Genomic DNA, 25,381 nt, shown 5'->3' with positions numbered 1-25,381 from the left:
AGCAGCAATGTTATCCAAATGTAAGCAATCAACCAATCAATAAGTTGAGAGGAGGATTACAAACCAGCACCGTGATCTGCCACATCAAGAATTTCACCATATCAAACCTCTACAACAATCCTACGTGGCATGCCCACACCCACAAGCTCAAGCTTATAGTATCTCACTTGTCTCCCCTCTCCATCTCCATCTCCATCTCCATCTCCATCCTTCTCTACTTGTAACTTCTGTTGTGAACTCGCTCGCTCCACCAAGAAAGGATGGCATCTTTGGCGGCATCCACGGCGGCTGCCTCTCTCGGAGTCTCCGAAATGCTTGGCAACCCCCTCAATTTTAGTGGTGCCTCCCGGTCTGCAGCAGCTGTATCAAAGTCGGTAATTTTCAAGACTGTCGCACTCTTTTCTAAGAAGAAGGCAGCTCCGCCGCCAAAATCGAAGCCTGCCGCCGTCTCACCGGCCGACGAAGAGCTTGCCAAGTGGTATGGTAAGTGGATGCCTCTATATGCATGTATGTGTGTTAAATTTTATTGTTTGTTGATGAAGAAGTTTGTGTGGATGCATGTTGTTTCAGGTTCTGATAGGAGGATTTTCTTGCCGGAGGGGCTGTTGGACCGGTCTGAGATTCCAGAGTACCTGACCGGAGAAGTTCCTGGAGAGTAAGAATGAGTTGCTCCTTCTTTTTTTGGGTCTTGAAACTTAACTGTTTGTTGGACCGCGAAGGGGTCTCTGATTAGTTGGTAACATTGTTGATTTGCATTTGCATACTTGCAGTTATGGTTATGATCCTTTCGGTCTCAGTAAGAAGCCCGAAGACTTTGCAAAGTAAGTGTATAACTCTCTTTATGATTGCATTAGAATTTGCGCAAATTCATCAACTAACCAATTGTATTGGTTGCAGGTATCAGGCATATGAGTTGATTCACGCAAGATGGGCAATGCTTGGTGCAGCTGGTTTCATCATCCCCGAAGCCTTCAACAGGTTCGGTGCCAACTGTGGGCCCGAAGCAGTATGGTTCAAGGTCTGCAACTTCATTTTCATTTCTGCTTCTCAAAGTCCCAAATGATATTGGTGTAAAACTTAAACAAGCTTAGAGCTTGTGACACTTTTTCCTTGTGTGCTTGGCATACTTGCAGACAGGAGCTCTACTCCTGGATGGAAACACATTGAATTACTTTGGAAAGTCCATCCCCATCAACCTCATTGCTGCTGTCATTGCTGAGATTGTTCTTCTTGGTGGTGCCGAGTACTACAGAATTATTAATGGCTTGGTATGCTATACACTTCTAATTCTTATATTTAGTCATTGGCATGACTAGAATAGATTATTGGTCCTCTCTTTTAACCCTTAGAAATGCTTCCCTTTTGTTGTACAGGTTAATCAATCAATTAACAGTAGATGATAAATTGACCATACTCACCATGGTGAATGTACATCCTTTTCTCTGTTACTGAATATGCTTAAGCAACACATTCATTTAAATCTATTCCATTAAACTAAAAGGGGAAGTCCAAAATATAGTTGATGTTATCTCTGTGCATTCCAGCCCCAATTGATCAGGCAGGCAAGCTTTTAAACAAAACGGGCAAAATGATCCCTTGTAATATAGCTGAGGATCAATATCTGTGAGAGAAAAACAGATTAAACATGCTGTCCTTTTGGATATGCCTTGTTTTCACTTGTTGTTTGCAATGAATCACAGCTCAACTTCTGCTATCCATTGGAGTAAAGAGCCTTAACTTTATAATTTAATTGGAGCTCCTAAATTTAACTTCTACAGGTGGTGGATCTGTAAGCTAAAGGCATCCATAGATATTCTATTAGAACTTTCAAAAACAAATCTTAATATATGCATGCACATGGTTAATGGTCTTTTATTTTTAGCACGGCCTCATTATGTTTTCTAATTCGCTTCTGGCATAGGACTTGGAGGACAAGCTCCACCCAGGTGGTCCTTTTGACCCACTGGGGCTTGCAAAGGATCCAGACCAGGCTGCTTTGTTAAAGGTGAAGGAGATCAAGAATGGTAGACTCGCAATGTTTGCTATGCTTGGTTTCTTCATTCAGGCTTATGTTACAGGAGAAGGTCCTGTTGAGAACCTTGCAAAGCATCTCAGCGATCCTTTTGGCAACAACTTGCTTACTGTCCTTGCTGGATCTGCTGAAAGAGCTCCTACCCTGTGATTTTTCATGTCCTGAAAGCTATTGGCCCTGCACTTTAAAACTTTGAATGCATTAATGTACATTGATCTCACCGAGAAATTTCAAGGCCTGGAACAATCTAATCCTTTCTTATGGTAGACTACTTGCGCTCCATTTGTTTGGGTTTGGCTGAACACTATTTGAGCACGTAGGACATTTTTCTATAGAAAAATTGAAGATTGATTAGCTATCCGAGTTTTACAATCCCCTGGGGAGACGAATCTTTATTTCTGAGTGAAAGTAACGCAACAAATGAATAATTCAATCCCTATCAATTAGATAGAGGGTTCCTCCCTTGTATCTAGTCAGAGGCACTTGGTATAGATTGGGCTCGGATCCATGTGCATCCGAGCTACTTTTCAAAGCCCCAAAAATCCATCTCCCCTCTCAAGGAAAGCTGATTAATTGGGTGCACAGAGGATGCATTATTTGTATCCTGGAACCTGAGTCCCCCCTTTGAAGAGTCTTCATTTCCAAGATGACTTGTAGTGGGAGTTGTAAGAAGGCGATCGTACATAGCCCACTCGTTCAAGCCCTGCTCATGATCTCTTGAAGCAGCTGCGACCATCTGTTGAGTTGGTTCGGTACAGGTTCCCAACTCCAAACCTGATTCACAAGCTGCTGCTTGATATTCACTGCCACCCTCACAGTCTCTGGGGTTTGACATAAGCTGCTTGAGCATGAGCGGTGAGTCCGAGTAATTAGAAGGGAGCAAATGTTGGTGTTGGAAGAGAGAGTATTGATGAGGTGGAGTTGAATTAATATTGTGGGGGTAGTGATGGAGGCCAAACTCAGGCTGTTTGTTTAGGAGGTAATGGTTGTCTCTCTGTGTGAAGTTGCGAGCAGCAGCCGGTTGATCATGAATACTTATGCCGCTTGATGATATGGTGGTGGTGTTGAATTGTTGATCCGATGAGTTGATGCTGCCACCAGCTCCTTCATTGTCCCCCACAACCTTGAATAGGTTCTTCTTTTTAAAAACCCTACACACCACCCACCCATCTTCCTGCATAAAACAAACACAATATATATATTATTTTTCAAAATTAAAGAGTCTCTTTCTGCAATAATTTTAAATAGTTAATGCAAAAGATGGAGGCTACAAGTACAGTTCCAGGTGCTTGTGGGTCATCGTGATCAGTATCCTCAAGGCGGTACTCGTGCATGATCCAGTCAGTCTTATGACCATGGGGAGCTCTGCCTCTATAGAAAACTAGAGTTTTCCTCATACCAATCTTCTTGTAGCTGTTCCTGATGCACTTGTCTCGTCCAGTTGCTTTCCAAAACCCCGCGTTGGTTGCTCTGTTCGTCCTCGACCCCGTCGGATACTTCCTGTCCTTGTGACTAAAGAAGTACCACTCATTTTGTGGCGTTGAACCAATTCTGCATCTCTCTGCAACAAGTCCCATGCATTAATTTACACAACATACATACATATGTGTGTGTATATATATATATATATATATATATATATATATATATATATATATATATGGAAGTCACATCTAATCTAACCATACACGTATTTCTCACGAATAATCCTAATTATATTATCTTCGTACCATGTAGGAGAGCCAAGTTAAAAAACTAAAGTGCATGTTAAAAATAAACTGATGATTATTATTTCTAGTTACGTACCTTGCAACTCCCAGGGCTCCATCTTATTCAAGTCCACCTCTCTTATCACTTCCATATCAAACTTGTGAAACGAAATCTTCTTCTTCAAGTAGTAATGAAGTAATTCCTCGTCGGTCGGGTGGAACCGGAACCCCGGAGGCACACCACCACTAGATGAAGCCATTTTTCCAGTACTGCCTCTATCAATTCCAACACTCGATATATACAATCAATTATGTGTGTGTTTGTAGAGTAATCCAGGAGCTAGAGCAATCACGATTTCCTAGATATATAAATAAGCTGTAACAGCATAAATATGAGAATAGTGTCAACGGTTGCGGGGTGGTGATGTGAAAATGTTGACGGCCGGTGACTACGGCGCCGGGGATGGTTAAAGCTATCGTAAAAGGCAAGTCTAAGGCGGGAGAATGATATTTTAACACGGTTTACCACTTGGATATATTTCTACCTCCACACGCTCTCGCAGAGCGAGCATATATATATATATATATATATGCATTTCATCGTTTTTATATATATCAGAGTGGATTGTAGATCAATATATATGTATGTAAAAGTGAACCAAAATGTATATATGTATATACATACATGACACTTGATCGCAATTATGAACCACGCGCCGTGGATGCTTGGCCTTCTAGTTCATGATGAGTTGAGTTTGACTATTTTAACCCATAAACGATCCCGAGAAAGAAATAAGATAACAATATATAATTAATTAATTATGGGATATAATAATATAATTTGATTGCTCATCAAGCAAGGCTTGGAAAAATGGAGTAGCTACTAAACCTTCCTGGGAATTTCATGTCATTGGACGGCCGAAATTTTATATGGCTAATCATTGAAGTCTATATTTATGGCAAACTATAAATTTTCATCCCTCAAAATATACACATGATCTCATTTTCATCATTAAACTTGTTTTCCCCAATTTCGTGTCTTACCTATGAAAAAGTACCATGTTCATTCCTCAAAAAATTTCGGCATCGAAAAAGCTTATTTGACATCCGAGTTGGCTTAAAGTTGTACATAGTGGAATATATGCAACAATACACTTAGGATACAGAAAATAATACATGTAGGACAGATGAGAATAAATAACCATAATCCCTAAAGTCTCCCCACCTTCGATCGTCAATCCCACTTCGTCTTCATCGCAGTCGAAACTCAATCTCCTTGCATTAGCAGAGCTTCTTGCGTTGCAAACCTCCTCGCCGAAGGTATAACTCCATAGTCATTGTTGAAGAGTTGTAGGAATTGTATTAGGATTTAGGATTAGTTTTGTTCGAGTATAAAGAGATTGAAATTTGTCATGTTTCTTTTTTGTGAACAAGAAGTCAAATTGGTTACTGTTCATTTTCTAAAATTTATCTCGTCTTGCTTATTGCTCTCTGGGCCTTTCTCAACCGTTGGGTTTTCAGGAATTGGATAAGCATGCAACTAGGGAAGCATTGTGAAAGGTTGCTATCTGATACAAGGGTTGACTTTTTCCCCTTCAATTTTCCTGCCGCGATTTAAGTTTCTGCCTTAGATATGAAGCAATCTAGTTTTTTTAATTGGATACATGGACTGGAACTGGAGGAAGCAACATCTAGTTGAACATGATCCTCCAGCAATGCACTTGTGATCATATGATCCACGCTGATATGACAACATACAGGTCATAAAATTAAGAATTGCAAGGAATTACATGAAAATAGAATATGCCCAACATACAAGCACCCAAAATGTTCTATTTCCATAGTCCTTTCAGTTCAACTCCAAACTACTGTAACTTGCAAAAGCATTATACCATGAGCGAATACCAATCAACTACGTGGTAGGTAGTACACATCAGAAAACTTTGCCATGTCATACAAAACATAACTGGAAAATATCAAACAAAGCATCATAAATCATTACCCATATATCATAGTTATTTCCTTATTCCTGCATTTCACGATAAAAACCTTCCTCAACATGTGTCAGAATTCACATTACATTGGCAGAGAAAAAATAACAGTGCCTAATCCGAGAAATTTGGTAAAAATGTAAAACTCAAACACCTGCGCTGACAGGCTTTATGTCACTTAGAGTCGCCAGACATCGTAAATCAATGAAAAGATCCACAAGTTACAATGAAGTAGAGAAGCTAACCCGAAAACCACATTTCCCACGGTCAAGATCAAGTTTCTTCAAAATGTAGCAGTAGTTCAACTGGAAACAGAACAAAATTCATAAGTGAAGAAATCCTCCTGGATCTTTTAAAACAAATAACCAAAGAGGCTGCTGAAAATGTAAAAATATTCCACTACATGAATATTTCTATCCACTGAACAAAAACCATTGTCTGCTAAAAAAACGAGTGCATTAGTGCATGCCTACACAAGGAAATGTTTACAAGGCCTTTCCAAAATAAATGCTCAACCATCACAGAGATCACACCGTGTCACTTTCAAAAAGCTTATACAATATTAGGGGTGGCTTCATCAGGCATTGAGAGGTAATGGAATAATCTTACAATGGTGGCATTTTCTTTTAATTTCATGGATGGAGATGACTTAATGTTAATTTGAAAAAGTTCTCCATCCTCTGCTTCCCAGCTATCCTCAGTAAGTTGCATCCATGCAACCATCATGGAAGAAAGTTGAATATATTAGAAGAGTGTGTGGACAATTAGCACATGCTGCATGAAGATTTCCTTTCATAGTCACACAACTCAAAGCAATTTCTGTTGCATAGCTTCAAAATTGAAAATAAAGGGCACATAATAAAGGAAATATCACAGTTTTTTTTTCCCGAATGCAAAATTAAATAACACAATTAACTAACCTCCATTCGGAACAGAGAAGTTGGGACAACCAAACCAACTCCTGTAGAGCTACGGAATGAGTCAGCGAACTTCTGAAAAGAGAAACTACCATGTGCATTTTCTGTTAACTTGGCAACATTCCCAGCAGCACAAAAAATGTGTCCGTGGATTCCTTTCTCTCTACACCACCTGAGTGGAAGATCAAAAGAAAGGTCCGCAAAAGCAGTAACAGCAAGGTCTCCTCCAAGATAATCAACTTCAATGTTGGCATTTTCACCATTCTGACTACTTCTATTTTGCCTTCTTAACTCAGTAGGGCCAAGTCCCCTAGTCCTAAAGCCCCAAAAAGCAGATGGGCCTCCCAAGGTGCAAACTGGTGATAAATTGCCCCCCAAGAAGAATCTCTCTGGCAGAGGTGAAGGCATGTCGAGAAAGCCCATTCCCCAAGGAAAAACAACACCACCTGAGATCCCAAAGTTGATAGCAGCACGATAAAATCCAAGCGGCACAGCATAATGAAAATCAAACTCCTGTTGAAAAACAAATATCAAATGAATAAAGAATTTCCCAGGTGAACAAATTGCATGGGCAGTGAGGCATAATAAAAATAAAACGTTTCATACAACAAGTTGATGATATTAGCAAAAAACTAAGAAATTATATCCATTCAAAATGAGATAAGGGATGAGAAAGAGGGTTAACTTCTGGGATGGCACCATATAAAGTATAAACTGAGATATGCAATTATGCATTGAAAATGACATGAAAAAGAAACACAACGATTTTAAGGGAAAATAAAAGTATAAAACCCAGGACAGGCTTTCATGGAGAATGACATATTTAGAGACCATTAAATAACAATTTTTTTGATAAGTCCATTAAATAACAATGTGACATCACGAAACAAGATATCATGAAACTTGACATCTTGTGGAGAAGTTGTAAGCAGAAAATGTTCAAGGAGCTATATTTATAGCAAGGAGAGGATAAGAAACAAAAACTATCCATGTAGATTGGGAATGGGAAAGATTTAATGTCTTTCAGGTTTGCTTTTATGGATGGGGTACAAACTTCAATAGGGAGGATATCAGGATACTTTATTAATCTAAAATCCTGTAATAGGATGCTTATGAAGAATATCAAAGTCGATGGTACTGATGAGTTTCATTGGAAAATTATTTGGGAGACAGAAATCTCTACCAGGGTCAAACTCTTAAACTTTGAAATTTCATGGTAGAAAATTTTGAAGATCGACAATAAACGAAGATGTAGAGTGAATGTCAGCTACTTCTTGTTCGTATTTACTATTTAGTCAAGGACTGTGCTCTTAATGTCAACCAATTATCTTGAGTGTATTTGATTCTTTTGACGAGAAAGAAAAAAGAAAGGACGGAATTAGGGAGAGGAGAAAAGTACTCACTATGATCCTTTAGCCATCTCCTGGGGAATTCACACAGAGAAATATGAAAGCTTTTCCAGGATGGAAATCAATCAGAAATCTTTCCGGATAATTGACTTAGAACCTCTGTTTGTTTCTGGATTTTGAGCACTCGTAAAATATATTCTGTTTTAGTCATTAAATAATCTTTCTGACCATTTAATATGGTTCTCTTTTATCAAGCAAAAACTAGCAGCCAAGTCCAATTGACGTACATCAGACAAGAAATCAACTCTACAGAAAATAGTGCCAGATATTAGAGGCAGAAGCCATCAAAATTTGAGGATTATAAATCACCGAAAAATGCAAAGAGATTGCAATCCCAGAACTTTGACTCACTGTCATAAAGTAAAGGCCTAACAGGTAGCACATAGTACATTCCCAAGTCCAGAACATTGACGATCCCTAAAAGAGAAAATCAGCAGTAAAGATTGAAGAAAACTGACATAACAACCACGGGGACAACCGCAAGTATAGACTCGTAGAGTCCAAGGGTTTCCCAATTTAGAGTTAGGTCATGATTTTTGTGTTTGCTTCTCATTTGGCGGTTTTGTACTAATCCCTCCCACAACAAAAGCAAAAGGAGTGGTGGGGAAGGAACAAGAGTAATAAGGAGAAAGGTATTAACCTGACGCAGAAACCGCAAGCTCCGAGTATCAGGTGCAAGGCCACCAAGTTGAGTGGTAGAAACAAAGGCATATCCTTGCGTTGGTCTCAATGATGAATTTCTCCGATCAATTTTGAATGTGTACTTTAATGATGAGAGTAAACTATGCCCAAGCTGCATCCGTACAGACCTAGATGCCATTTGTGATGGATCTGTTAAGGTGCGCCACGAAAGGTTGTACATCAAATCATGATACTTGGTTGAAAATAAGCCCAATGAGACACCCATCAAACGCTCTTTGTAAGAACAAAACCTCAGTCTATCTTGAGTTAGAAGCGACAAGCGTGCTGTCACAGGAGTAACGAGTCCTTTAAATCTTGGTAAATACACACCAGCACTTACCTCAGCTGAATGGTCAAAGCCATATGCCAAGGAACCATCCCACAAATCCCCATATCCAAATAGATTTTTATACTTGAGTGATCCTTCGAATGTTGAAGATTTAGCCTGCACATATATTTAAAATTTCAGAAAACGAAAGAGAGATACATGCTCATACTTCATGTAAAATTACTCATAAAACAAAATAAAATTAAAACCCTTAGTTTCAACCAAATAATTATGAGAAAAATAAAATAGCTCTCAACTGTGTCAGATATTGTTATCTTACTTAGTTGTGTGCTGTCAACAATAATTACATGAATAGACATCTGGAAACAAAGAACAAATGGTCTAACTCAAATATAAAGTATAAATGTGAACACAACATGCAATCCTCTCCATACCATCATCATTAAAGTCTTTATTTATCCCGAACACTGTTGGGGTTGGCAATATGAATAGAGAAATTCATGATAATCCATCACATGAAATCTCCATCAACATTCAGTCCTATTCACTACACTCTTGATTTTTACATCCTTTGTTATCATTTCCATCTGTGTTTTCAGTCCCCCTCTTATTTTTTTAGTATCTCGTTCTTGTATTCAACTCTCAACACAGCCACACCAATATCCATCACTTATTTGCTGTACATATAAACATATTTGTGTCAATCATTGAATGCGGATATATTTGTTCACACAACTATTATCAAGTGAAATTGCAAATGATGTTTTAACTTTCATTTGTACACTGCAAAGCCACATACACGAGCAAAAAAACCTAGTGTTTTCCAGTGTTCATATCACATTATCACTGCCACCACCAATTTATGCTTACATTAACCAAGAAGTCGTCTGGCTAGGCTGCCATGCAGCTTATAACTTTGAACTGAACTGAAGCGCATCATTGCAAACCAAATCTACATTTCAGTATATAACCTAATGTTTTCCAGTGTTCCACCGCATACATTACTCTAGGCGAAATTTGATAAAAAATAATAAACAGATATTTGTCTTCCCAAATAGCACAAAAACAAAAGCAGCTACCGCAGGTCAAATTCACCCATAAAAATATAGAATACCTCCCCTTTGCTGTAAGCGCCAAATTCACCAGTGAGAGGGCTTTGTGTCTCAACAACCTCTACAATCACATTGGAGGTGCCAGGCAGCTCCGGCGGGCCCGAATCAAGCGTGATTTTCACTGAATCAAAAACCTCAAGTGCTTGCAGCCTGAAATTGACAATACTAGCCGCGTTGAGCAGGTCCTGCATCGTATTAACATCCCTGAGCGGCGCCGTCTCAGCCTCAATCAAGAAGTCCTTAGTCTTTGTGTTTCCCCTAATGACCACATCGTGGACGCGTAGCGGCACTGTCTCGGACTGCATTCTTCGAGCCAGGTTTTCAAGCTTGAACCGGTCCACACGGGCTTGAGATTCTCTTGTTCTGGATTTTGGAGGTTCGGGTTCTTCCTCCTCTTCTTCATCGTCATAGTCTTCGTCGTCATCTTCGTTATTTCCGACGATTCCAGTTTCTTCCTCAGGCTCTCTTTCTCCTCTAGGGCTCGGTGAGATCCGGTCAGGTTTCGCCATTCGGTTTACGGGTGAAGCTTGGTTTATGGAAGAGACAATTCGGTTTAGGGGTTTAAACTTTAAAGCAGGGAGGTTCGAAGTTTCCCTTTCCTCTCTTTGCATTAAAATATATGAGCCGGGCTTAGAGTATTTTAAGCCCAGTCCAGCACTGAAATTTCATTTCTTTTATGTTCTTTTATTTTCTATTATTTTGAATTTTTCGCAATAAATTTGGTGAAGAATGGGCTTCGTAGCTAGTGGGTGGGCTTGAATATGAGTTAAATTGTCGTGCCCAGGCCCAGACTCTCACGCTATGACTTGTGAGGCCTTATTATCCATTTATCCGCTAATTAATAGCATAAATGATTAATGATACGTGGCACTATCAACGACAAGTGTACGAAACTTTCGTGCACTCCTTAACATGCTTTTGGCCCAAAAGTTTTGGGGGCTCACTCTCGCTTTCTTTTATGATTTAAACCCTGGAACTTGGAAGGGCTGAAACCCCTCACTCTCCCTCTGTTAAACCCTTAATAGTGTGAAAATGATGAAGCTACAGGGATTGTTGCAGTTCAGGTATCAACTCCAAACTTGAAATCCCAAAAATTCTTTTATATTTTATTTCAGTTACTGCAATTTTGTTTTTCACATGAAAGTTCTATTGTCGGAGAAAACTAGGGTAGAAGTAGAAACTGAGGTTTTCGATTAAACTACAACAACTGGTTCAGAACATAAATGACAAATTTTTTAACTTTTTGGTTTTTTTTTTCAATTCCAAATTGCTAAGAATGGTTTTAGGGCAAATGATGGAGGCTTCCCAAACTTCAAATGAAATTACTGGCGTCAATGTTTACTGTTTCGATTTGGCGTGAACGGAAATGATGCTGGCGATTTTAGTTTTTTTTGTTTCAACAGAAATACACTGATGTTAGGTTTTTGTTATTTCTCTATTTTCGTTTTTAACTCTTGGGGGTTGGGGCTGCTTGTTTTTGGGTATGGCTGAAGGCTTTCTTTGGCATGAACCTATGCATCCAATCAGAGGTCTAGACCTAAAATCAGCTGCTATATGGTTAAGCCGGAATAACCTTTTTTCCCGTAAAATGTTTTCTAGTTGAGTAGTGTTGACCCCAGATGTTCTCAGGTTAACCTTGTTTAATTTCTATATCGCTTTTTAATCAACAGATCAAGTGTGTTTATGTGGACTCTTGTGCTTAGAAGGGAGTTGGGATTGGGGATGCATTTTTCTTTTTTTGCTTCCCCATCTTCTGTTTTGCACCTTTTGCTCTTCAAGTAATCTAGTATGTGGCATTTCCTTATTGTTGGGAAATGGGAAGCATTGATGTTCATCTCGTAGTGTGGTGAAATTTTGCATGTGATTTGCAAAATTGAGAGAGTATAGTACTACTTTCTTTTGCATGCTTAGCAGAGATGTAGATGTCTTCTTCATTGAGCTATAATCTGTGATATGTTCTAATAAACTTGAAATTCCTTATGTGGATTTTTTTTATGAAAAAGGATTGCACAGTTAACAACCTATTTTTTATGAAAAAGGATTGCATAGTGAACAACCTATTTCACACTTTCTAACTTCTCCTAATTGCTGCTTCACCTTGAAGGTTTTTAATGTGAAAACCAAGATAAGAGTTTACCAAGCAGCCTTTTAAATGCATTATACTGAAGGATCCATACCTGCTTTAGATAGATAGATCCACTCTTAAACCTCTATGCTTTAAATTGCTTTGAAGCTTTAAACAAATTCACATTAAAGTGCATTTTGACAGTAAGTTTGTATGTAGTCTGAGCACTGCTGAGTAGAGCCCTTGATGATAACCTCTTGATTCTGTATCTGAAATTTCTTTTTGTTGAAAAGTTTTTCATTGTCTTTGATCCATTGATTTCATTACTTTTGTCAACCTTGTGTTTTTCTTTGTGAAGTCTCTTTCATGATGTATCTTGGACTAAGAGCAATATATGTTTAGCAATTGGCAGAAATTCATATTATGAATGATAAGTCTTTCAAAAAAACCTTTTCTATTTAGCTCTATAAATAATTTGATGATATTTCATCCATGCATAGACTCACTCAGGCTTCATTGATTTAGCATTCCAAATTTTTTCTTTTTTAATTTTTATGACAGGAACTCTTCTGAAAATTTGTTTTTCAGGAGAGCTGGTGACCTCAAAGATGCTTTAAGATTGCATACATTTACATCCTTGTCTTGCTTTTCGACTGCTAGCCAGAACCTTTCCGGTAAAGGCCTCTAATGCTTTTATAAAATTATTTTCAGGGTGATATTTTGGTTCTGCTTCTTTCTCATTTTTTGTCATGGTTTTGCTCTGGTCATTTATATCTAGCTTGATTTGAATATGCAGGACATTCCACTAACCGGATCTTTGCTCCTTATTATGTATATAAGGGCAAAGCAGCACTCTCCGTTCAGCCAGTCCTTCCAACATTCGCTAAATCACAAGTATGCCATAATTTGTGTGTAAATAGATAATAATGTGCTTCTCTTTTTTGTGGAGTTCACTCATACCTCCTACTTGTAGTATGGTAGTCTCAAAATGGATCGGCGTGGTTCTGTGATGTTGTCTTTTTGCCCTGCTATTGGTGAACGAAAGTATGACCGGGAAAAGCGGCAGGTAAATGGTATAAAGTTTCCTGTATTATCATCCTGTGATCCTAATATTAATAAAACTGTTGCAGGTAGTTGTGTCTTTTAGCTGCCCCAGTGATACTCATGAGAAGCTGACATAGACTCTGTTTCTTATGTTATGCACTTGACACTTGACTGAATATGTATCCTTCTTGCAGGTATTTGCTTTATCAGCGACAGAAGTTGGGTCTTTGATAAGCTTGGGTCCCAAAGATTCTTCTGAATTCTTCCATGACCCTTCAATGAAATCAAGGTTGATTTTTTGAACTGAAACTTTTTAAGTTACAGCCATTTAAATCTTATTCTGTTTCAGCCTCAGCAAACTGTTCTTATATTTTGATTCTAAGGAGGAAAGAAAGATCATGTTATGATAAAATATGGGTGTCTATGAGGAGATGTTCGGAAGGTTTTTAAGGGGAGGATTGTTAAAAAAAAAACTTGTTCACCAGTTGGCACTCAAGGTTTTAGAGGGTTAGGTTCCAACCCTCTTAAACAAGATTTATAATCCTTTCTTATGAACAAGGTAAATAACCTTTCCTTACCTTCTCTTCAAAAAATCATCGAACTCTACTTTAAAAAACTTTGCAAATGCCTCACTAACATACCCTAAATGTCCAGGGTGCAACATTTTTGTTTGTTGTGATTCTGGAAACACCCTCTTTCCCAAAACTTTCTATTAGGTTTTGATGTGTGACTTATGCTGCAGCAATGCTGGTCAAGTGAGGAAGAGCTTATCGATTAAGCCGCAGGCTGATGGCAATGGCTATCTTCTTTCTCTAAGTGAGCTCTCTCTCTGTTTGAAATTGTTTTGGGTGTAAATTTTTGAGCTTTTACATCTCTGTCATAGTACACATCTTTAGATTCATAGAATTGCGATTCCACTTATAGGGAATTGAAATTTCTTGTTAAAATTTTGTTGGTTAGTCTTTTTGTCTTGCATATCAGTTCGTAACTGCAGAAGTTTTATTGGATGGTTCAATGAAGGTTGTGGCAATGTTGCTATTGGTATCATATTCACTGTACAGATTCAGTACATTTTCTTATTTTATTGGTAGAATTAGTGGACATCTTTTGTAATCATGTTATAATTTGGTCTCACCAGTAAAGGTTATGTTTAAATTGATTCATATTATAATCTATGCTGTTCTTTGCTGAAGATTATTCTTCCAGTTCTTAGAAGAATGGTAAATTTGTTAGAAATTATTCAAATGGTAGTGATGTGTTAAAAAACTAGAACTTTCATGAAGAAGTTGCTGGATTTCAGCATGAGATTTACGAAATTATGAATTTATCCGTGGTGGATAGTCTGCTCAATGTTTGAAGTGTGTTTCTTTTCTAGGACTCTTATTGTGTGGACTCCTTCATGTTATTGATTATGGAGTTCTCTGAGTGGTCTGATGTCAACATCTTGTTACAAGATTACTCTATAATCAATATACATGTTCCCTTGTATCCACATCTCAACAACCGTATGGTGAAAATTTTAGTTCTGCTTGATTTGTTTGTGGCATGTTTCTTCCAGGTTGGGATGCTTTTTTTTTAGTACTGACTACTGAGGCATAGGGTGAAGAAAATAGAGTTATGAGTTGATCCTTGCATGAGGGATTTGTTGCTAGACACTAATAATGAAAGTTGCAGCTAGTTGATCTCTGCATTTGTGATTTTTTGTGGTTAAAAACAGTGGTCTATGAGGTATACGGGATTTGTTGCTAGACACTAATAATGAAAGTTGCAGCTAGTTGATCTTTGCATTTGTGATTTTTCGTGGTTAAAAACAGTGATCTATGAGGTGTGCGTGGGAGTTTAGTTTTCATGGTTCTAGGGTGTTTTATGGGTTGTGTTCTAGGGTCTTCATGGAAAGCCCATGCCAGAGAGTCTTTTTGATGTGTATTATGGACTCATGAGTTTTATAGACACCTTGGAATCCATGAGTGGGTGTTTTGGTGTGTTTTCATGGTTATGAATTTTTTAGACAGAAAATGCCCTTAGTCAATAATACCTTCAAATCTCATTAAAACACATTAAATAAGGACACTTGTGACATTTTGACTTATTTATTAAACCCATGAGAATCCATAGGAACAAAATTCCCAAGATAGTTCATGTCATTCAAAATCCATCATATAAAACCCCCAACACAACCCATGATGAATTTGAGAATCATGGCTATTGTTCATTAGTTTCATTTCAAGAAGTCTAATGAATGCTTACTTTTAATCTGATGTTTCTTTTTGCTTGGCTTTCTAAATTTTAAAAATAATGTCTTTGACAAGGATACTAGTCCCCTTTTTCTGCAGTTTTCCCTATCAAGTTGCAAATTATCTTTATGCATTTTGTTTTTGTAGGTGTTACGAACAACATTCTGAAAACCAATGAAAAGTTTATTGTTCCTGTCACAACTGCAGAATTCGCGGTGATAAAGTCAGCCTGCAATGTACTGCAAACCAATAAACTTTTATCTATTTTCTGTTAATTTACCTGGAATCGTAACTTTATCCCAATGCTTCCCCCTGTTCACTCACACCTTTCCTTATTTCATTTTCTTTTGTAGTTCCTAGTGCACTTGATGATAATTTTGTTTAATTTGATCTACTGTGCAGTTTGCATTGCCCCACATCATGGGTTGGGATTACTTGACCAAGCTGTCTGGGGATACAGGGAGTAATCAGTTGACCATGCTGCCTGGAGATAGAGGGGGTAATCCGTCAAAAATGATTCCTCGACATCTGGAGTCGGAGTGGGATAGATGAGTATACGCAGCAAATTGTCAAATGGGTTCTGATATTGTGACCTTGTTTGCTTCCCATTTTGATTATGGTTGCATGGGCACAGCTTATTTTGAAGACTATCCCATTGTGGGAAATGCTCTTGTTGTTCATCATTTTGCGTTGGCATTCCTTGTTTGAAAAACTTGAATTGAATGTGACTTGGTTGGTAATATGTAATATGAATGGATGGGTAAGGAAAGGATGTTGATGTGCTCAGTTGAAAATTTGTAAGTGAAGTAGCCTTTTGCTTTATGCTTGGATATGAAAGGAAGCTGCTTTCCTGGGCAAGTTTACCTTCCATGAATGGGCAAGTTTACCTTCCATGAATGAGAAGTTTACCATGTTTTATGGTTTTCTCTCGTTTGTATGATTACACTGCCAGAAGATTGCAATACAGCAACGCTCCTAGATTGTGTGGCAAGACTTGGTGGGCCTAATAGCAGCCAAGCTTGCTATTTTCACGTCCATGAGGTAATTACGTGAAAATTCTAGGTAGGGCTGGGAATAGGAATTGAACTTGCAATCTACAGAGTACATATTCTTTTTTGACCAAGAAGCTACAAACTCGAATTGAAGTTTGTGAAAGTGTAATTGATTAATGGGATATGTTAGTAAGAAAACAATAAATCAAAGAGTGTTTTTTGTATTATAGTCAAATGTAAAAACAGAATTAGAGTATATCTTTCAAATCTTAACTCACTTAACGTCAATTAATTGGATATTAAAACATTTTGGTGTTTTACAACGTTCAAGAAAAGGGAAAAGGAACGGCGTCGTTTCTTAAAAACCTTCGGAGTGCCTAAAACTCTTAACGTCTGCTACCGTTGCGTTCGTTACAATCACAGCCGCCAAGAAATGGAGGAAACGGTAGTGATGAACGAGGAGACTGGGGAGGCGTGGCGAATCGTTAACATCCCCGGCAAACCTCCGATTCCTACCGATCAACAACCCACCGGTGAGCCTCTCCTTCTCTCTCTCTCAGCTTGCAGTGGACTTTCTCTGTGGTGTGTTCTGAAATGTGTTTCTGTTTGGAATCCAATTCGTCACAGTGAATGTGTATGCATCAATGATTGAGCCGAACCTTGCCAACACTCTCATCAGGTTAGCTTTCTTGCCCTTCACTTATTAAATTTAGGAATTCTTAATAGTTAAAACCTCTCGAGCCTATGTACTAGTTCTGTTCGAGAGAGAGTACCAGCGAGAAAGAAACTTGAGAAAGGGAGCCCCCAGTTCGCTTTGGTTTAGGTCATTGAGGAGGAAGAAGTAGAGCGCTGTGTGCATTAATTAGTGTTCTAGAAATTCGTTGTCTTAGGAAACTTAAGGAAATTGTTGAAAGATTTGTTTGTGATTATTTACATTCTTTGAAAACAGGGAGCGTCCTTTCGCTGAAATTTAGTGGATCACTCTTCTTTTTTATTAGATCCATTTTTGAATTGATGTAGATTCTTATTTGATAGGCGCCTGAATCAAATAGCTCCATTGGAGAATTTACGACATGTGAAGCGGATTCGAAAGAAAGCTGTTGAAGGGGGTATGTGAATGTATCCTTGATTATTGCATTTGAGTTGGAATATGCTACGGAAAAGAGGATAAGTTAAACAAGCTTCCTTTGTTAATATTTATTTTAGGGAATGTTTTGCAGTGTCTTTCCATGGCAATAATTGTTTTATTTTTTATTAGGGAAATCTCAGCTGTCGGCAATCTTATGCCTTGCTTGTGAAGATGAGAATCAGTGGAACTGTGTTCCAGAAAATGTACAGGAGCTAGTCAACTCCTACCAGTTGAGTCCTTTTATAACACAAGTGGGTCATCCTTGAACTTGGAGGTTTTGGCTTACTTGTTAATTGAAGTGTATGGAATACGAGATATAATCAAATACTTTCAACCATTGTTCTAAGGGATTTACTTATTTTTTTAATTATCCTATTTGATATGCTCATTAATCTGACAGGACTTTTAGACTTTTGGATGCAATCATGATTTTTCACTTATGCTAGGTTTGTAAGTATGCTGCATCATCAAAAGAAGAGTGGGAAGGACAATGCAAGCTCTGGCCAACATCATATCATCCGCCTACCTAGTAATATACAAGTGATTTCTAAATATGATTGTTGTCCTTCCTCTTGCTGCATTATGACATGATTAACTCTGAGTTACATGTCAATGAATATTGGTCATAGTAAGGGTACCAACTATTGATAGCCCGAATCTTTTCTGTTATTTCCGAACCTAAATTTAGTAAGCTTACTTTTTGTTGGATCTGCTGTGGTATCATATACTTAATCAGTTAATTATAGAATAATGTTACCTGTTATTGTACCTTAAATAATACAACATATGGATTTTCTGAAACTCCTGCTTATAAAGGAAAGTTTTGTAAAACTTTCTGTAATGTGCTTGGGACATGTGAGAAAAAAATATTGAAATATAAGAATTTTGATGGTATGGAACTTAATCAAAGATTGTTCATGGACATAAAATCCTGCTTGCTAACTATCACTCTATGGGGGCCAAACAGTTCAATTCTCATTTTTATGTATGATATATATCAGCGAGCTTCTAACAAAGTGGCATTGTATGATGTAGCTAGAATATGTTCGATGCACTTGTTCTTAATTATCTTTGCTGTCTCTTTTCTTTTTACAATTGCAGCAATATTAATGGCGTCATGGGATTTAGTGAAGAGGATTCACAATCAGTTTTCAGCTTCATGAAATTCGCTATTGAGTTAGCAAAATCCAGTGAAGAAAGGGTAATGAGTTATATTCATCATAATCATCATCCAAGCCTTTATTTATACCAAAAGTTTGGAGTCGGTTACATGAGTTTATGAGAAAATCGACAAGAATTCATTATGTGTATTCGTTTACATTATTCATTTCTACCTAGGGTTATGCTTTCATAAACTCTTATAGAATTCATATAATGTCTTTTTAGGTCTTCTTCTTTTGCTTCCTACTCTCTCCTATATGAATTCTCTCAATTCTCCACACCGCCACATCATATCTCTACATTGAACATACTCATACTATCTTAAACAGTTTTCTCGCGACTTATCTTCTATTTGTGGTCCTCCCATCTTAAATCTCATAATCTCATTTCTTATCTTACACATCCAATGAAGTATTCGCATTTCTGCTACATGAATTTTTTTGATCTGTTGTGTCTTAATAGCCCAACACTCAGAATCATACATCATTGCGGGTTGTATAGAAGAACTATAAAATTTCTGCTTCAATCTTAAAGGAATCCTTCGGTCATATAAAACTCTGGATGCATTCCTCCACCCGTTTTTATCTTATTAACTACATCTTTACTAATGTCTCTATCATCTTGGAAAATCAAGCCAAGATATTTAAAAATATTACTTTTTGTTACATGTCTCCCATTTGTTTGTTCGTTCCCTTGTCATCTTGGTAATGAGTTATATTCTATTAAAAAAAATTATTTGCCCTGAGTTTATTTTGCATATGGATGAACTAGAGTGTAGTAGATTTGTTAGAATATATATAAATGATGAGAATTGCCGCAACCCAACAAGGTCTTGGCCTCTTGGGTCAAATCTTAACTTCTATAATTTAAACCCCCATTTGTTGTTACCCCAATGTAAGCTTTGTGTGAGAGTAGCCCTAGTGTTGGGTCTCGTTTGTTGTGCGCGGTTGGGCCATCGGATTGTCTAGCCCACATGTTGGGGGGGGGGGGGGGGTTAATATATATAAATGATGTGAAATGCCCCCAACCCAAAAGTTAACTTATGGGTTGAATGACATAGTAACTAATCTTAACAAGATTGATTAGTTGTACTCTAGTGTATTTGTGATAGTATAGTAGTTTACATAAAGAAATACCTAAAAGAGCAGGGTACTCTACGTAAGGAAATACCTAAAAGAGCATAGTAGTCTACGTAAGGAAATACCTAAAAGAGCGTCATTCTTTCTGATAAGCACCTAAACAAGCTTCTTATAATGTATTCAGCTCCATAAATTATGCTATTTACTCTGTCAAGGTTTGATAATTGGTTTGCTTGCATAGACTGCAATTAAATATTGGTGATTTGAGTTTTTGTGTGTCTGAGTCTCTTTGTTCTGCCTTGCTCTGCAGTTAGTCAATGCTGCAGTTATCGTGGACCCTTCCAATAGGCAGATTATTGCATCTGCCTGTGATCAAATCAACTCTTGGCTTCCCCCAGAAAGCAATGCCAGCATGAGTAACGGCTGTATTGAACAAGCAGAATCTCTGTGTTCTCATCCCAAGTCCTCTCAAGTAGCAACCAATGTATTCCCACTTTCAAATGGTTCATCTGATAAATTCAGAAAATTATATACTAATGTTTCTTGTTTGAATCCTTGGCGGTCGTCTGAGCAACGACCAAGGACAAGTTCATGTTATTGGCATCCTCTGCGGCATGCTGCTATTGTTGCTATTGAAGTTTCTGCTGCCATGGATAGACACCTATTTCCTGCTCTTGGACACATTGGAGATGAGTGTTACGATGTGGAAGATATGCAATCTTCTTTCATAACTTCTCCAGCAAAAAGACCAAAGACCAACCTTACAAATGTGAGCTAATCTCTGTTTTCTTGATTGGACACCTTATTTGAGTTTTCCTGCATGTGTATTGTGAAAATACCAAGGGATCCATTTATGGATAGCCAACACAGTATGTTTATTAATTAACTTATATGCCATGGAGGCGAGAACAATGGTCTTAGAATTTTTTTGTGAACCCTTGGCCTAGCGGTAAGTTCGTTTTGTCACAACTACATATTCAAGTCCTGCAAACATTCTTTTCGGATTGCAAGCGTAGGTTGCATACATCGTGGTCTTCCCCAACCCCACCTCCACTGTAGGATGCTTGTACGTGAGTGTTTTTACCTTTCCAGTGTCTTACATTATATGTAAAAATTGATGCAATGATGTTTTTGTCCTCTTTTTTTCATGCATTGCTTTCACAGATTTTAGATTCAGTGTTCATAAAGCCATGTCATCTTGTTATATCCTTGCCATGAATAAGGAGGTTTAGTTCCCTGAGTGGTGTATTATGTTGAAAGTTATATGAAACGTGTTAAGTATTTTGTTAGCAGTAGCACATACACCCAATTAGTGTTAGTAAACTTCAATTTTTTATGGCAGTAACATTTCTCTGTGTTATTTAGTTGAAGGTTCTCTCATCATTCAGAGAAAAAGGCTTCGAGGATTGCATTTATTTCTAATTGTATTATGCTATTTCAGGTTGAGAAAGAAGACAAACAGGTTTTGCACACCAAGGATTCTTGTTCTATATCAGAGAGACCTTATCTATGTACTGGTTATGACATCTTCCTTGTTTGGGAGCCATGTACAATGTAAGTATCCTAAAACAAAGTTTATGTACTTATTGCTTTGCACTTTTCTTGTATTAGTACTGCTTATGCTGCCTACTCATGCACCTATATGACATAGGATGTCCTTGACTAAGTTTCAATGCTCTCATAAAGAACTTTCCTTCTTTAGTTTGAGATTGTTGGATTTGGGGCGAACCTGTGCACCATTTTGGTGGATGGAATTTAAGTAACAATTTTATATTTTTTGTGATTTTTAAGATAAATTTAAAATCTAATGGTTGAGATCGCTTATATTTTACCTTTATGATTTTTTTCAAAATTTTCTAAAATTTTTTAGTGCGCCATGGTTGTAGGATTTGCGCATAATGCACAGGTATTCCCCCAATCCGAAATTGTTTTGATATTTGCTGCCTGATATGTTGAGCTTTCCATTTTAGGTGTGCGATGGCCCTTGTTCATCAAAGGATCAGGCGCATATTTTATGCTTTTCCAAATCCCAAGGCTGGTGCATTAGGCAGTGTTCACAGGCTACAGGGGGAGAAAAGCTTAAATCATCATTATGCTGTGTTCAGGGTTTTGTTGCCTTATGAACTCCCAACTAAAGGCGAAACTCTAGCTGAAATAGCTGATAAAGACAAAAGAGCAAATGCCCTGCAGTTCCATTAGAAAACTAGCATTTTAATGAGTAAAATGATCACATAGCTTTTGAGTTAATAGTTATCGGCAAGAACCACCTTTGAAATTGGAAAGGTTATTTCACAAGATGTCTTCAAGGGCTGCGTCGAACCTCAGGAAACTGCAGCCCATCTATAATATTGCTGCTGCTTTTTTCCTATGTAATCTAAAGTTAAATTGTGATTCTTTGATACCAGCAAATATAATGTTGTGATTGTTTATTGCCAATTCTCCTTTGAGTTTGTAGCAACAGTCCCCTTATAGTAAATTTAATTACAGTTGCAGTTCGATGCCAAATTGGTATTCAACCTTGACTCCCAACAACTATCTCAATCCTTGGCAAGGATTCCAAGTTGTATATACCTTTGTTATATCTGTGGATTCAGATATCTTAGTAAACTGGTTGGAATGCTTAAAGTTAGGGAATGCACCCCCCCATCAGAGAATGTTTTGATTTATACGACTTTATGTAGTATGTAGCTTTTAGGGCTGCACTCTCCTCCTTGTTTTCTTTCTGGGTTGCACCCCCTTCGTTGCTTGAAAAAACTTCTTTTATTCAAAGAAAGATATCTGTGGATTCAATTGTGAATGATTGAATTTGTTCATTAAAGGCAATCTAGACATCAAATTTATTCAATGAGAATGCTGTTTCCAACGTTGAATTTATTACTTCGAAAAGCGACAGAAAGAAACAAAGCATAAACTACGGAGGAAAAAAAAAACAATAAGGAAGAAAGGAACAAAGGATGAACTACTCAAAACACTCTCATAATTGCTAAAGCAACCAACATGAAATAAGTGGGAAAAAAAAGTCGAAAATCATCATAGTATGCTTATTTGCATATCCGGAGATTACATAGCTTCTTATATTGTATCTGGAACAATGGACATAGGGAAAGGAAGGAAGCAGTACAGAGACATCCAAACCAAGAGAGTGGTAAAATGAAATTTTAATCAATTATGCGTTGGAAATATATCACTGTATCCTAACCTGGCACCACTGAATGTATAACTTGAAGCACGTCTTTGAATGTTTGATAAGACTGCTAGGCGCTAGGTATGGTATTTCCTCTCTTCTCGCACAGCAAAACCTCAGTTTTATGAAACTTTGGCAAGCGGTCATTTGGGTCATGATCATGCATATTTCCGTAGTCAACTTGGAATCAAGAGTGAGTGCACTCAAGACCACGGCAGATTAACAACCAAATTATGAAGAGTATTAAACAAACTGCTGCATCGATGGCAAGTACAATCCATACTTGACGCCACCACTTCTTCCGAATGGTACGAGATCCTGCTCTCATCCTCATAGAACCTAAATCCTTCTGCAACGAAATTGAAGAAGTTGCTACTCCTTGGCTACTAGTATCCAAAGCTGTGGTATCAACCTTGACTCCTCTATCTGTGGATTTCCGATGCTCCTCCAACTCAATATCTCGCATTACTATCACATGTTCCTTGGCTTTCTTCTTCTCTTGCTTGCTAGATTTGCCTAACAATGGAGCTTTAGTGGAAGTGGCAGCATCAATTTGATTATTTGCAGTACTTGGTAATGGAGAAAGGCCGACGTGATCAGATGAAGCTGCCCCAACATTCCAACCATTGCCACTTTGAGAGACATGTTCTAGAGAAGTTATCAATCGGTGGATAACAGGCACTAGCTGTTCTTCTATGTTGATTGAACTCATACTAGAAAAACTTCCTCTTGAACCCTTTCTAGCTACCTTCTTAAATTCATCTCTTACAAGCTCCAGGAATTGAAGTACCCCAGGGTTTCCAAGACCTGCATCGATGATAGTGAAATAAACATATCCATCTTCTATCAAAAACCCGAAAGTCCTCCTGCCAATTGTCTCAAAATACCACTTATGATATGAGGGAGTCACTTCTAAGCACAGTGAGGCCATATTCTCAACCTCATGGTCTCCCCCACTATATACATGCAGAGTCCTGTTAGCCCTCGATACACAACAGTAATGAACTCTATTATGAATGGAACCCATCGATGTAACTTCTACAAAACCAGTCTGCAAAGCAAAATATCTTCCCTTCAATTCCAACCCTTTTGGAGAAGTACCCAAAGCAGTCGATTTCAATCTTCGATCAATACTTCTTTCGTAACTACAACAACTACATGATTATAAGCAAAGGAAGCATAGCTTTGAATCATAATTCTTAGGTCTAAGCAATCAAGATTCAGCAAAAAACAAGACAAGGCAAGAAACTCTTGAGCAACAAAGAAGTCCTTCAGCTAAAGGCAACAAAAAAGTCCCTCACACCAATCCAGGTTTGTCCACACCAATCAACATAAGCAACCCAACCAGGGCCAGCAATCTTCTTTGAAGGCAGAAAAATGAAACTAGTATTAGTAACTCAAATTTGCTCGAGACCAAATAATACTCGTAAAATGAAATTCAGGCAAAAGCTGAGAAATTTAGTGCAAAATGGATAAAAGAGAACACAACACAAGCCGTTTTTCTTTCAAAACAGCCAGCCAATCCTGTCTTGAGGTGGGTCGTACAGGATGAAAATAAACTCATACAAGCAATGACCATGGAAAATCAAAAAAGATTAAAGAAAAACAGATGCAAATTAAGGATCCAGACAAGAAATTGACGCCAAAGAGACACGAAAATTAAAAGCGGAGTAGAACAAAGAAAAGATGCAACCTTGTTAATCTTGTTCGCCGAAAATCAAAGGAGAAAAGTTGAGTCGATGTGGCTGGCCCTTCCTCGACTTTCATCGGAAACCAAACAGATCATTAAGGTCCCATTCGAGGGATTACCAAAGATAATTTTGTAAAAACAACTAGACCGCCACCGGAGAGTTGCCAATTGGGGGCAAGACCAAGAGTTGAAAATGTTATATCTACTCCGCAGCGACTAAATCAATGAACTACTACCCTCAAAGTTTGACCGGAAAATATCAACGTCCAATTACTGATTTACTTCACTTTTTTTTTTTCTTTCTTTTATGTCAAACGTTATATTACTGAAATATTCTTCCGGATTTGAAATTTCGAATGCTAATAGATTATCCATAAAATTCTTTTTTTTAGAAAAAAATCCAGAAACAGATTATTCATAAAATCATTTTTATCTCTTCTGATATTTTTAAATAAAATTACATTCTTTGTTGCATCCAAAATGATTTAAAAATGATATTATTATTGGCACACTTCGAAACATTTGAGACCAAATAAGTTTTTTGAATAAATACATGAGAAGGTGAAAAGTGAGATTCAAACTCGAGACCCTTATGAGATATTACACATATGAGTTGAGCTCCTCGTGGTTATAAGTTTTTCTACATGCATACTTTTGATTAAT

At 37.7% G+C, this 25,381-nt stretch overlaps 6 protein-coding genes across 10 annotated transcripts; 3 read left to right on the top strand and 3 right to left on the bottom strand.

Moving 5' to 3' along the window:
- Positions 1-60: 60 nt before the first annotated feature.
- Positions 61-2,314, top strand: LOC120006908 (chlorophyll a-b binding protein CP26, chloroplastic-like). The gene is made up of 6 exons (XM_038857029.1): positions 61-483; positions 571-655; positions 771-821; positions 898-1,018; positions 1,134-1,268; positions 1,922-2,314. Exons 1-6 carry the CDS (start codon positions 261-263, stop codon positions 2,180-2,182), a joined length of 876 nt encoding a protein of 291 aa, XP_038712957.1. The 5' UTR covers positions 61-260; the 3' UTR covers positions 2,183-2,314.
- A 187-nt stretch (positions 2,315-2,501) lies between these two features.
- On the bottom strand, positions 2,502-4,089 carry LOC120006910 (protein BEARSKIN2). Its single transcript, XM_038857033.1, has 3 exons — positions 3,839-4,089; positions 3,310-3,593; positions 2,502-3,206 (listed from the first exon to the last, which is right to left on the bottom strand). The coding sequence occupies exons 1-3, from the start codon at positions 3,999-4,001 to the stop codon at positions 2,553-2,555; spliced, it is 1,101 nt and encodes a 366-aa protein (XP_038712961.1). The 5' UTR covers positions 4,002-4,089; the 3' UTR covers positions 2,502-2,552.
- Positions 4,090-5,672: 1,583 nt separating this feature from the next.
- LOC120007733 (sorting and assembly machinery component 50 homolog) lies at positions 5,673-10,715 on the bottom strand. The gene is made up of 4 exons (XM_038858138.1): positions 10,143-10,715; positions 8,699-9,184; positions 6,653-7,162; positions 5,673-6,037 (listed from the first exon to the last, which is right to left on the bottom strand). Exons 1-4 carry the CDS (start codon positions 10,647-10,649, stop codon positions 5,954-5,956), a joined length of 1,587 nt encoding a protein of 528 aa, XP_038714066.1. The 5' UTR covers positions 10,650-10,715; the 3' UTR covers positions 5,673-5,953.
- A 334-nt stretch (positions 10,716-11,049) lies between these two features.
- LOC120006998 (single-stranded DNA-binding protein WHY2, mitochondrial) lies at positions 11,050-16,313 on the top strand. Of its 2 annotated transcripts, none has more exons than XM_038857135.1 (8): positions 11,050-11,204; positions 12,767-12,879; positions 13,002-13,099; positions 13,179-13,271; positions 13,444-13,538; positions 13,992-14,065; positions 15,631-15,719; positions 15,886-16,313. In XM_038857135.1, exons 1-8 carry the CDS (start codon positions 11,173-11,175, stop codon positions 16,033-16,035), a joined length of 744 nt encoding a protein of 247 aa, XP_038713063.1. In that variant the 5' UTR covers positions 11,050-11,172; the 3' UTR covers positions 16,036-16,313. The 2 variants fall into 2 exon arrangements, with proteins under 2 accessions (XP_038713063.1, XP_038713064.1); XM_038857136.1 differs by having other exon boundaries at positions 11,054-11,204; positions 12,794-12,879.
- A 514-nt stretch (positions 16,314-16,827) lies between these two features.
- On the top strand, positions 16,828-22,342 carry LOC120007578 (tRNA-specific adenosine deaminase TAD3-like). Of its 3 annotated transcripts, none has more exons than XM_038857896.1 (9): positions 16,829-17,008; positions 17,103-17,154; positions 17,496-17,584; positions 17,734-17,855; positions 18,051-18,133; positions 18,706-18,805; positions 20,155-20,613; positions 21,286-21,398; positions 21,815-22,342. In XM_038857896.1, the coding sequence occupies exons 1-9, from the start codon at positions 16,909-16,911 to the stop codon at positions 22,041-22,043; spliced, it is 1,347 nt and encodes a 448-aa protein (XP_038713824.1). In that variant the 5' UTR covers positions 16,829-16,908; the 3' UTR covers positions 22,044-22,342. The 3 variants fall into 3 exon arrangements, with proteins under 3 accessions (XP_038713826.1, XP_038713824.1, XP_038713825.1); XM_038857897.1 differs by having other exon boundaries at positions 16,834-17,008; positions 17,511-17,584; XM_038857898.1 differs by lacking the exon at positions 18,051-18,133 and having other exon boundaries at positions 16,828-17,008; positions 17,734-17,833.
- A 462-nt stretch (positions 22,343-22,804) lies between these two features.
- On the bottom strand, positions 22,805-24,934 carry LOC120007579 (phytolongin Phyl1.1). 2 transcript variants are annotated; one of them, XM_038857901.1, is made up of 2 exons: positions 24,722-24,934; positions 22,805-24,389 (listed from the first exon to the last, which is right to left on the bottom strand). In XM_038857901.1, the coding sequence occupies exon 2, from the start codon at positions 24,053-24,055 to the stop codon at positions 23,216-23,218; it is 840 nt and encodes a 279-aa protein (XP_038713829.1). In that variant the 5' UTR covers positions 24,056-24,389; positions 24,722-24,934; the 3' UTR covers positions 22,805-23,215. The 2 variants fall into 2 exon arrangements, with proteins under 2 accessions (XP_038713829.1, XP_038713828.1); XM_038857900.1 differs by having other exon boundaries at positions 22,805-24,386.
- Positions 24,935-25,381: the final 447 nt, after the last annotated feature.

The sequence above is a fragment of the Tripterygium wilfordii genome, chromosome 10 (genome assembly GCF_013401445.1).
Source record: "Tripterygium wilfordii isolate XIE 37 chromosome 10, ASM1340144v1, whole genome shotgun sequence".
Classification (NCBI taxonomy): domain Eukaryota; kingdom Viridiplantae; phylum Streptophyta; class Magnoliopsida; order Celastrales; family Celastraceae; genus Tripterygium; species Tripterygium wilfordii.
The sequence above is the reverse complement of the archived record's forward strand: the minus strand, read 5'-3'. Positions and strand labels throughout refer to the sequence as shown.

Bases quoted from the DNA above. Each gene is read 5' to 3' on its own strand.
- LOC120006908 (XM_038857029.1), top strand. From the start codon at position 261: ATGGCATCTTTGGCGGCATCCACGGCGGCTGCCTCTCTCGGAGTCTCC. The intron at 1,019-1,133 runs GTCTGCAACTTC...GCATACTTGCAG, and splicing joins CCGAAGCAGTATGGTTCAAG to ACAGGAGCTCTACTCCTGGA. The intron at 1,269-1,921 runs GTATGCTATACA...CTTCTGGCATAG, and splicing joins ACAGAATTATTAATGGCTTG to GACTTGGAGGACAAGCTCCA.
- LOC120006910 (XM_038857033.1), bottom strand. From the start codon at position 4,001: ATGGCTTCATCTAGTGGTGGTGTGCCTCCGGGGTTCCGGTTCCACCCG. The intron at 3,594-3,838 runs GTACGTAACTAG...GACTTGTTGCAG, and splicing joins GGAGCCCTGGGAGTTGCAAG to AGAGATGCAGAATTGGTTCA. The intron at 3,207-3,309 runs GTACTTGTAGCC...TGTTTTATGCAG, and splicing joins ACCCACAAGCACCTGGAACT to GAAGATGGGTGGGTGGTGTG.
- LOC120007733 (XM_038858138.1), bottom strand. From the start codon at position 10,649: ATGGCGAAACCTGACCGGATCTCACCGAGCCCTAGAGGAGAAAGAGAG. The intron at 7,163-8,698 runs GTTAATACCTTT...GTTTTTCAACAG, and splicing joins GCTTGCGGTTTCTGCGTCAG to GAGTTTGATTTTCATTATGC. The intron at 6,038-6,652 runs GTTAGTTAATTG...TTCTGTTTCCAG, and splicing joins CTTCTCTGTTCCGAATGGAG to TTGAACTACTGCTACATTTT.
- LOC120006998 (XM_038857135.1), top strand. From the start codon at position 11,173: ATGATGAAGCTACAGGGATTGTTGCAGTTCAG. The intron at 13,100-13,178 runs GTATGCCATAAT...TCCTACTTGTAG, and splicing joins CAACATTCGCTAAATCACAA to TATGGTAGTCTCAAAATGGA. The intron at 14,066-15,630 runs GTGAGCTCTCTC...TTGTTTTTGTAG, and splicing joins TGGCTATCTTCTTTCTCTAA to GTGTTACGAACAACATTCTG.
- LOC120007578 (XM_038857896.1), top strand. From the start codon at position 16,909: ATGGAGGAAACGGTAGTGATGAACGAGGAGACTGGGGAGGCGTGGCGA. The intron at 18,806-20,154 runs GTAATGAGTTAT...CTTGCTCTGCAG, and splicing joins CAAAATCCAGTGAAGAAAGG to TTAGTCAATGCTGCAGTTAT. The intron at 21,399-21,814 runs GTAAGTATCCTA...TTTCCATTTTAG, and splicing joins GTTTGGGAGCCATGTACAAT to GTGTGCGATGGCCCTTGTTC.
- LOC120007579 (XM_038857901.1), bottom strand. From the start codon at position 24,055: ATGGGTTCCATTCATAATAGAGTTCATTACTGTTGTGTATCGAGGGCT.